Genomic DNA, 11,087 nt, shown 5'->3' with positions numbered 1-11,087 from the left:
ATTAATTATTATTAAAAATCATTTCACCAGTATATTTACTGAAAACTATTCTTCGATTTAAGACCAACTTGTATCAAGAATTGCCCTTCATCCTAAGCCTTATTCATGAAATTGGCTGACTCAACTTAACCTGTCACAAACATTTTTAGCCTGCCACTATTTCACTGAAAAAAAATGTGCATCCGATGCTATTTTGCTCAGTTTCTTGTGAACCTAATTTAACTGTTAAATCATAGTAACTTAAACCTAATATAAGCCTAGCTTCTGATCTAAATCTGAATCAAATAAAACCTCAAATAACTGAAATCAACTTTTTACATACCCATCTTCCTAACCTAACCACCTATCTTTTGGCTGTCACAATTTCACTAGCAAAATTGTTCGTTCAACGCTCTTTTTCACATTTTTTTGTTAACCCAGTTTTAATGTTATAATATTGTGACCTAAATCTTACTTCCAGTCTAAATCTAATTCCAGCTGAACCCTAAATAACTTAACTAAAATCGTACATTCCAATTCTCCTAATCCAATCGTCTATCTTTAATTATGGGCTGCATGACCTACATACAGTAAAATAGTAACTTCGACATTTTTAACTCTATAGTCTATAGGCTACATAAAAGAAGACCGAGTTCTATTTTAAAGTGGGGGGTTTGAAAACAATATGAGTTTTAATCAAAGAGAAATCTTTCGTACGAGTGTTTATGTATCGATTTAAAGGCTATTTTTCATATTTTCAAAGAAAAGTTAGACGTTGAATCCATGTTTACCTTATAAGGTGGTCTCACTGTAATGTGCTATAGATGCGAAATAGGAAATGCAATAGCTGAAATCGAGATTTGAAAATTTGAACATTGTAGAGGTGTAAATGTTACAAACAGGGTGCGTAGTAACGAGGACTTGAGGGACAACTGTAAAAAGATCCATAAATTAAAACCTCATGTGACAACATAAATACAATGCTAATACAAATATAAAGCAACTTCACTAACTGACATTTATTCACCAATACTTATTTACAAATTCTTTTCTTATAACGACAAGTAACCTAATAGAATTTTTAGACGACCCAAGTTTGGTTCGCAACCCACACATAAAGAAACACTGGTCTAAGTCAAGTCATTACAATCTTAACTATAACATCACTAAATTCTTATTAGAACATTACTTACAAAACAATTAAAAAACACATCATGTCAAACATCACAATAATTATGCAGAAGGGTAGCCTAGGCTGAAAGGGGTCTCTTATACTTTTGCACTCCGACTTGAAGGTCTGAATGGGAAGGAGTTATGAGATAATACAAAACAAATGACAAAGTGACTATTTCACAGTATGTAGGCTAAGTCACGCAGCGATAGGCGTTAAAGATAGGCAGTTAGTATCCTAAGGTTGCCACCAGGCATAATAATCATCAAATATAAGGCTCAACTGGTAAAAAACAAAACTTTATTTTCTGCCGACATTTCATGACTAGGATGAAAGAACATAAAGGAGGTATCTTCAATTTTCGACATGACAAAAACTTCTTTGAGTAGACATGTTTTGGACGATGAACACGCTATTAATTCGAAGGATGAGAGTATACTTCGGATTTCGAACAAGATTATTGAAAACGTAAATTCATTGAAGCTTTTTTCATAAACGAACATGATGATGTTATTAATGAGAAAAAGGACACCATGATTTCCCCAATTTATTCCAGGTTTTTTGCATGATCACAGTTAATTTGTAGTGTATTGCTGTTTCTTCTATCTGGGCATTTTACATATAATATATATTTTTTTACTGTATTGTAACCATTTCTATCTATTAGCTAAGTAAGTATCATTACGACATCACATTGATGTGTCATAATTGTTCCTAAGTAATGCAGCAAAATTGTAACCTAGAAATCGTTATTCTATACATTTTCGAAAAATTCAAATTTTATTCCCATTGCCCTGATCAAGTTAACCCAAATGGGTTAATGAAACGTCAGAAACATGAAATAAGGTTCTAATGTTCACCAGTTGAGCCTTACATTTGATGATAGGCAGTTAGGTTAGCAGAATACTGGTATAGGTAGGACTATGCCAAAAGCTGTTTAAGGACGGTTTTATTGAAGTTAAGTTTAGATTAGAATGTAGATTTAAGTTACTGTGTTATAACATTCCCGTTAGGTTAACAAGAAACTGTGAAAAATAGCTTTGAACGCACAATTTCTTCAGGTAAAATAGTGGCGGGGAGAAAATTAAGACACAATAATTTCTCAATACTCGATCCTGATATGGGAGTGGAGATCTACCTAAAAGATTCTCAAAACTTTTCATGCAACTACACAGGAACCCAACTGGAAAGTAGCCTATGGCAGTTTTCAATAAAAAATCATGATACAAAATTCCACTATGGTACAGGAATAAGGTTCTTCTTATAATTTATGGATTGCAGCCTATATAACAGGGATGGGCAAACTTGTTCAATGAAAGAGTCACTTGTTACCATCGAGCCGCAAAATCAGCAGTGTCAATACAAATACGGTAAACAATGCACGGATAATGAACAATAATGGATATTACTATTCAGCTAGAAGAGCACTAAAAACATGTCGGCGAGCAGCAGTTTGCCCACCTTTGGTATATAATGTAGGCTGGGCCTATACAATTATGTACTGTCAGCATAGGTGGGCAGTACCGCGGTACTACAGTACCGAATTACTGTACCGTTGTATTTTTTTAGTACCGAAACAGTCGGTAATTTTGAAAAAAGTACCGAATCTCTGTACCGAGTTACTTCTTCAAACACTTTTAGTTGGTCCCGGTACTTCGTACTTTTCACGAGATAATTTCAAAATTCTAACAAGTATGTTTTTAAAAATACATGTTAATTAATTCTTAATACTATTTTTAGCATCTGTTGATCTTTTTTAATCTAGAAATGTCAACTAAAATTGCAAACGATTAACGTCACATATGTTTTGACCTGGAGTAACCTTTACCGGGGGCATAATTGCGGCAAACATTGCATTTGCAGCAGCATCTTTTACACAAAAAGTACCGGTACCGAGTACAGACAAAGTACCGAACTACTTTTTTAAAATAGTACCGAATACCGGAACCGTCGGTACATTTTTTACCAAGTACCGACTGCCCACCTTTGACTGTCAGACTGTATCTATATGTCCGCCAGCGCACTTTTCCTAATACAGTACTTTAATTTAACCCTTCACACAAAGCTGTTGCACGCCTCTTGTGTAACCTAAGGCACTGTTTGTTGGGTCGCCAGTTTTACATCTCAGGATCGATTAATTATTATTAATAAATATGTCAAAATTTCTTTTCTACCAACTCATAGCTTTTTCCCATTCAAGCTACCAAGTCGGCAGTCGGAGCACAAAAGTACAACAGACCCCATTTTTTAAGTAAGTTAACAAATGCATTTAAAAAAGACTGCAATTCGAAGGATTTATTTCGAATCTGGACAATTTAATTATATCGGAAGAATTTAATTTAAATCAGGGCGATTTATTAAAACCGAAAAGAAATAATTCCGATATAACTAAATGAGTTCGATTTAATGTACTGTATATCATTCTGTTTCACAAATGTTGGCTCAGGAAAGCAAGTTCTGGCAAAAATTTGCAATTGGCGCCCCATATTTACTTACCATTTTATTTCATCTTAATACGAACAAAGTCATTCTGTCCATGGCAGAATCATAGATAGAACATGTATAAAGAATCTTTGTAAGATCATAGAATCTAAAATAACAAAAAAAGCAAGGAGACGCAATAAGGTTGGGTACTAACAGAAAGCAAAGCAACATGCATGATTCTTAGAAATCTTTGATTAATGCATCCGAACCAGATGGTCCAGCATAAATTGCTGCTTAGTAATGTAAATTGTAAAGTATAAAGATTTTATAAAAAAAAAAAAGATAATTTGTTGGTAATTAGACATACTTTAATTACTGTATAAGTTAAAACTGGACAGCATACTCTTTTGTTTACAGTTTACAATAGGTGTTTAAAATCTGCGTAAACATAAATTAACCAATCCCATCTCACATACAGCTAATCTTTATACATATTCTTTTCTAAAACCCAATGCACGCATTTCCTGGAAAAAATCGAAATCAACCGCTTATATTTTTTTGAAAAACTAAGCTGCTTCTGATTACGTCACGAATAGCATCCTGGTGTTACGTCGTCAACAACTGCCTATCAGTCACAAAGCAGCAAGCAATAACAGTGTGTTATTGGAAAAAAGGAGGGTACAGCACCCGTTGTTTGAGCAGTTTAATTGAGAACATGATAAAAAATTTTCGTGACTCCAACAATGGTAGCCTGCTGTTCATAAGTACTACCCTGCAATTGGTGATGTCATGTGGTTACTGATCGTGATCGGTATAGCACCCTGTCATTGGTGACGTCAAGTAGTTGTTGATTTGTGAATTAGGGAGGCAAGATCTTATTGTATGATATTGTTTATTTTTCGTCATTGTCTGTGGAGGAGCAAAAATAAAATCCTAACCAAAATAGCGCGATAAAATAGCAATTTTATCAATTCCAACAGCAAACAGCAAGCGGAATAAAGCAATAAAGCAATAAAGCTCAAAGGCTTAAAACGTGCAACGTGCATGGAGCCAACTAATAAAGATTAAGGTTGCAATATGTTCTCTTTTTGGAGGATATGTCCACTTTTTTCATGACAATTAAATTGTCCTCCGAAGACTTGCGAAAATCCCAAAATGTCCTCCTTTTTGGCAATAATATTTTTATACTCGTCGTTTTGATTTGAATTGGTAGCACCTGGCCCACAAATACAGATGCACGTTGTGTTTTTTTTAGATATATTACGGTTTATACTGAACTTGAAAAGCATTCAGAAAATGTAAGTCTCTTTTGGCGCCAAGGCAATGGGTTTAGTGCCTCAACTGGGGCGTGATTGGAAACGTTGCAGTGTGTTGTCACAATGAATTTGTTACAAAGAATTGTTCAAAAGGAACGAATCAAAGACCACAGAAATCCTATAGAGGTTAATATAAAGACTTTTGTACGAATGATGTTTGTTTGGTGCATAAATTTTAAAAGACAGAGCAGAATAAATGTCTTATTTTTTCAATAATCACTGTGGTTTTAAGAATCGCAAATAGATAAATAAAAAATTGAAGATTTTGCCATGTTGGAAGTTACAATCATCGCAATTCAATTGCCTTATTTTCAGAAATCAGAAAACCGTTGTTTATCTGCATACGTGCTGTTTCCCCGGGTTTTCTTGTGGTAAAGAATAAAATATTGGCTCGACCATTATGGTCTCTTGGAAATTAATTAGTTCCTAAATTATGACGTTTTTTGTATTATTGCGGAGATATTCCAAATTTTATCAAAACCTATTCTAACAATCTGACTTTAGGAATGCAGCCGAAAAAGAACAAGAACTAAGTTCCTGTTTTAATTACAATACCATCACTGTTATTTTACTTACATAGAAAGTGATGCATTTTAAACAATTAATACTGAACGTGCACTAGCGAACTTAGATAAGGCCATGATCCCCCTCACGAACCAATTTTTTTGCCTAAATGCGTTTTTAAGTCTACATTACTTTTCATTTATCCAATTTTCTTGTTTGCTACTCCTTGTGAACCGTCATATAGGAAATCATATACTAAGCAGGTAAACGGCGTTTTAAAATCGTTTTTGCTGACGTTTTAAAATTATACACCATAAATTGCCGCTATTGTTGTTTAAATATCAAATTATAATTCTTTGTGAGGCATAAAAACTAAAACCTTTGCGCTCCGTGCATTTTGGATTAGGTTTTGATGCGGGTGGTTTAGATATTGTGTTTAAAAACGTTTGTCTCTCTCTCCTCAAAGCAATCCTAAATACCCCACTGACCACTGAGCAAGGTAGCATTAGGTGTCCTCCTTTTAGGTGATGAAAATATGGTAACCCTAATAGAGATGAACGTTGATTAATAGATGGCAGGGCCACTTAACCTAACATACAGTAAATAAGTTGAAAAATTACAACGGCGAAACAATGGTCACAAACATATGAAATGAGTTATATAAAATTGGATATTGAGGTAGTGCGGCAAGTAGGCTAGGCTATATATAAGCTGATAAAATAGACTTGTAAAGATACACTTAACAGGGTGCTACTTGAGCTATGGCGGTTTGCTGTTCATTACGTCATGATCAGCAGCATGTGATTTTCTGAGCAGTAAACAGTTAATTGCAGGGTGATATTTGAAAACAGCAGGCAACTGTACAACAATAACGCCTATGCCTCTTCAAACTAGTAATCAGCAACTACGTGACGCCACCAATTTCAGGGCGCTAATCAAAAACAGCATGCTTTAAATTTGGCCTATTACTATGGCTGAATGTTTTGAATGCAACGGTGTTCATTCGTCACGCTTCGATGATTTGCAAGGTTTGCTTAGAACCTTTTTTCCTGCTATGATTATGTCCTTATTTTGTATTTTAGGCAAAGCGTTGTAGCGTCTTACTTTACTAGGTACCACAAATGCAAAGTCTTTTTATTTTAGTTTTGACCAGTGTGTACAATGGTAAGTGTGCAGAAAGTTTGCTTGAAATTCATATCGGGTGTGCAGCTGACACAAAATACAGACCGTCTAATTATATGGTTTCATCACGATTTAAATTAAACTACTTTTGGATAACCTGTAGCGGGGAAAGTTGATGGATGTAATCTTGTTCGCCGAAATCATGATGTGATTAATGATTATGCTCTTTAACACCTTTGTTTGGTAATCCATCTTATAGGCTATCTTTCCCCTTATATCCGGTAGGCATTTTATTTCAGCTGTGCGATTCGAAAGCAGTTCATTACTATACCAGTATGTCTGTATGTCATTCGTTTCTCATTTTCTATGCTTTTTGGAATTTATGGCACTAAACAGCGAAGCATAATCAGAAAACAGTTTTACAAGCAGACAAGTATAAGTATAGAATTTTGTATTTGGACGGATGCAGGTTCGCCAAAATGGGCTTATGTTAATATTTCAAATCTATAGGCCTGTGTATTTACTCCAGTCTAGCTCTCCCAAACTCCGCCAAAGTCTAGCCTAAAATTTACACTTTGGCCTGCGCAGGTTATCTAGAAAAAACTAAGCAACTAGCGACCAAGTCCTGGAGTCTATAAATCCAACCATGTAAAATATAGGCTATGGCACTATGCATTTTTGTAGGCTGGAGAAAATTTATGACATGTTCTAAAATAGGGATTTGAACCCAAAATACGGTAACATTTGTCAGTTTTTGGATCTTAAAATTGTGTTTTTATCTTATTCCTGATTACCAACCTATTTAAAGACAAGCTTACAACACATTGATGCTGGGATAGTTGCAGCAAGTCTGTTGGAATTGTCTGTTTGTCTCAAATTGTTTACATGTCCTCAATTGAAACAAATCTTGCTCTTGATTTTTAATTACATTTTCTCGTTAGGTTTTAAAGCTGTTTGTTATTATTTTAAAAATATCATATGGATTCTGTTGCTAAGCACAAAAGAATCATATGCCATGCATTTGAACACAGTGATAAGGATGGAAACGGATTTTTAAATCGTGAAGATCTCAAAGTTGCAATTATCTTCTTGTTTGGTTACAAGCCATCAAAGTATGAGATTGATCAGATAATGCGATGTCAACAATATCCAAGTGCAAATCACGATGAACATCAAATGACTCTACTGACATTCCAAAGCATCTTGACAAATAAACTGTGCGCTGTTGATCGTGATCAAGAAATTCGAGAACTCTTTTATATTTTTGATGTGAGATGCCAGGGTTACTTGACACTCGACGATTTAAAAGGTGCCTTCAAATTAGTTGCTCCAAAAATAGCAGAAACCACTGTGATGTCTTGCTTTCAGGAGATATGCACAAACAGAGAAAACAAAATTAGTTACCGTGAATTTCATAAAATGATGTCATCTTGTGTTTAAAATTATTAGTTTTTTTCAATTGGATCTGTTTGAAAATGAAAAATGTGTTTATCGTTAGTTAGCTTTAGCCTGGCATTCGTTTATGACGTGGTAGCCAAATTATGTTTATTGCTTTATTCTTTACTGGCGTTGTGACCATTGATGCATTGTTTTCTATACAATGTATATGTATGTACTGTATTATATTTTTATTAAGTTTTGCATGGTAGATATATTGACTTGTGTTGATAGTTGAATTCCTTATTTACAATACTCTTATCAGTTTATTTGTAAAATTAAATTGTTTTATTTGGTATACATTTTTAGGTTCAACTGGTTGAACACCGTTGTGTATCTGTGAAATGTTCCCAGATTTGTCAAAAGGTGTATTGTTTCTATGTATGTTTCATTTTGCAATTTCCACATTCATTGGCAACAGCGAAGTTAAAAATGACAAGTCTAATCACCTAAAATTTAACCCTTCAAGAAAAGACCAAGTTCGTGCAGATATTGATGTCAGTAATGCTCTTCAAGCATTAGAAAAAATTGTTTTCTATTATTCAAAGTCAAAAAGAGAAGCAACTGTTGATTTTACATTTGGGCTTCGCATGGCAGAAGGTAAACATGATGATGCCTACCTTTTGGTGGAACTGTTAGATGACTTATAAATGTGCTTTCAGCGATTTATTTGTTTTTGCAGTTATGAAATATTTTGCATTTGTTGTAGTTTAATATTTAAGACTTTTTAATGTTATAGGTGAAATTGCCAGGTTGTTACACATGTCTGATATTGGAGCATATCCAATCATTGCGGGAAACCCAGCTTTACAAAAGCATTTGAAATCGTTATTGGAAAATTTAGAGTCCACCATCAAGCAGGCACTTCCATTTGTGGAAAGAAGAAACAAAAGGTGTAGTCTGTCGTTAAATAAGCACCCCGTCTTCTTGAAAACATTTTAAGGTTTATAATTCAAATAAAAGTGCTTGCAAAAATCACATACTCTTTCTGTTAAATATACAAATGCCATTATGTTCGCCGGCTGTAAATGAAGCAGCTACAGTAGTTTAGTTTTGATTGGTATAAATGGTTATGAGTGCTCTTTTTATTTTTGTAAGGTATTATCTCCAGTTTTATGACCTTATAAAAGAGAAATGGACATCTTACCAACTTCCACCCCAGGACACGTACAGGAAAGATTTAGATATTTTTCCCAACACAACCATTGATGGTGAAGGTTGAAATAGACATGTTGCATAGCTTGTCATGCAATTTTCCTGTAACTAATATACAATTATTCAAAGATGATAATGATGATGAAGCTACATACAGACAGAGTACAAAACATTCTCCATATTTAACAAAAATTACGCACAAACAAAAGATAAATTTTGTAATCATCTAATTCTTATATAAACATCACTATTGCTAGAACGCTTGGAAGAGAAAGAAAGTGATGAATGCATGAGCACTTTACTTGGTGACGATATACACCAGCCATGTTCTGTTGATGTATGTTGGGAAAAAATGACTGCAGAAAGCAAGTCAATGTATTATCCAACCCATCAAATTCTTTGGCTGATGGTTGGCGATAAGGTATTTTAGATTCGGGCCATGATTAGTTATGTAATTGGTAAATAACATTTCTGCATAATTTTAGTGTAAGTCAAATTACTTTACTGTAAAAAAATGGTAGCATCGTAATGTGTTACATACAGTAATTTTAATTAAAATCATTTGCATATTATTTAGCTTGGCTGCCGTGATAAAATGGAAAGTTTGGCTATAAAAAGTGGATATTTAGGTGGAATTGAAGAAATTTTTAAAAGAAAATGTGCTGGCATTATTATAGAAATGGAAGCAATAATGCAAGATGGTGTTCGCATGAGTATGATTGACCTATTTCTCGAACAAGGTTTGTATTGGTTTTATATAATAAACAGCTATCTAGCATGGTGTGCATGTTAGTGTCAAGTTGAATGATATTAATTTTGTCAGTCACATGACAATGTCTCCATGTTGTTAATACTTCAACAAAGTTAAATATCAATTCTATACGTTACATAACCTAAAGTAGTTTTAAAAAAACAAAAAATGCAAAGTTCATGAGGTATGTGTTATTAAAGGTGCAATATGTGGTGGTATGGGTTTTATCGATGCAATTAGGCCGGGATGGCTTCAAAAATCTTTTCAGTGGCAAGATCCAAATACTGGTTGCTTTTTGGACGTAGCCCCAGATGACTTTCAGGATGAGATACGGGAATACAAGTTTTGGATCAAATACAAAAGGTGAAGTATGACCAAAGCAAAACAGTCAATATGTATCTGAGTTCTTTGTTATAAGCAGATAAACATTTTATGTATGAGATAGCGTAAAAATGTTTGTGCCATATCATGTTTAGAGAGCAATGGAAATCCAGGAACTTGTTAGTAGATAGCGTATTGACAGGTAAGAGAAAACTGTTTCGATTTTGCGCAAAGTTCATTAATAGTATTGTAGAATGACAGTTAGAACTTAATTAAGTTGGTGGAAATTAATTGCACTGAAAGGAAATGTGGCTGAAACAGAATTCTCATCAATTACGGTACTTTAATATCAATTTTTCTCCGCAGATGGCTGTAGTACTCACACAACAGGCGTGGCTGCCGCTTTTTTCGCAACAAGTTTGCGTCTTTTCTTTGACCCATTCTATAAGAACAGTCAATTGGATCCATATGTTCGAGGTGTCCCACAGGCCGTAGTTGGCCAATCTCGAAATCTTCATACAATTTTTTTAATTGTGCTTCTAGTTATTACCTCAGCTTGCATTGCTATTTGCGTGTTCAAGCGGAGATGGTGTGTGTCGTTTTATGGCTTATTTTTACGGCGTTATTGCCAAAGAATTTTCTTTCGATATAAAGGCATCAGCAGCGTTTAGAAACAGGAAATTGTGTATATGCGTACCCACACACATGGCTATATTTTGCACCTTGCAAGGAAACATGTAAAATGAAACACAAAAGACTCAACATAATAAAAACAACTTCACTTTAGACAGATTTTACTAACATTCTAGCATCATTACCACTTACTCAAATCAGAAAACAAGTGTATTTATTTATTTAGAATTGAAGAGTAAGTTGCCATTTCCAAGAAACCAACTCAAACACTTTT

At 34.3% G+C, this 11,087-nt stretch overlaps 1 protein-coding gene across 2 annotated transcripts; it reads left to right on the top strand.

The window, feature by feature from the left end:
• Nucleotides 1–7,951: 7,951 nt before the first annotated feature.
• On the top strand, nucleotides 7,952–11,074 carry LOC143445343 (UPF0764 protein C16orf89 homolog). Of its 2 annotated transcripts, none has more exons than XM_076944387.1 (8): nucleotides 7,952–8,553; nucleotides 8,693–8,846; nucleotides 9,052–9,164; nucleotides 9,366–9,529; nucleotides 9,686–9,848; nucleotides 10,060–10,222; nucleotides 10,336–10,382; nucleotides 10,547–11,074. In XM_076944387.1, the coding sequence occupies exons 1-8, from the start codon at nucleotides 8,298–8,300 to the stop codon at nucleotides 10,849–10,851; spliced, it is 1,365 nt and encodes a 454-aa protein (XP_076800502.1). In that variant the 5' UTR covers nucleotides 7,952–8,297; the 3' UTR covers nucleotides 10,852–11,074. The 2 variants fall into 2 exon arrangements, with proteins under 2 accessions (XP_076800502.1, XP_076800501.1); XM_076944386.1 differs by having other exon boundaries at nucleotides 9,052–9,170.
• Nucleotides 11,075–11,087: the final 13 nt, after the last annotated feature.

This window comes from Clavelina lepadiformis, chromosome 2 (assembly GCF_947623445.1).
Source record: "Clavelina lepadiformis chromosome 2, kaClaLepa1.1, whole genome shotgun sequence".
NCBI classification, from domain to species: domain Eukaryota; kingdom Metazoa; phylum Chordata; class Ascidiacea; order Aplousobranchia; family Clavelinidae; genus Clavelina; species Clavelina lepadiformis.
The sequence above is the reverse complement of the archived record's forward strand: the minus strand, read 5'-3'. Positions and strand labels throughout refer to the sequence as shown.

Bases quoted from the DNA above. Each gene is read 5' to 3' on its own strand.
- LOC143445343 (XM_076944386.1), top strand. From the start codon at position 8,298: ATGTTCCCAGATTTGTCAAAAGGTGTATTGTTTCTATGTATGTTTCAT. The intron at 8,554-8,692 runs GTAAACATGATG...TTAATGTTATAG, and splicing joins TGGGCTTCGCATGGCAGAAG to GTGAAATTGCCAGGTTGTTA. The intron at 8,847-9,051 runs GTGTAGTCTGTC...TATTTTTGTAAG, and splicing joins GTGGAAAGAAGAAACAAAAG to GTATTATCTCCAGTTTTATG.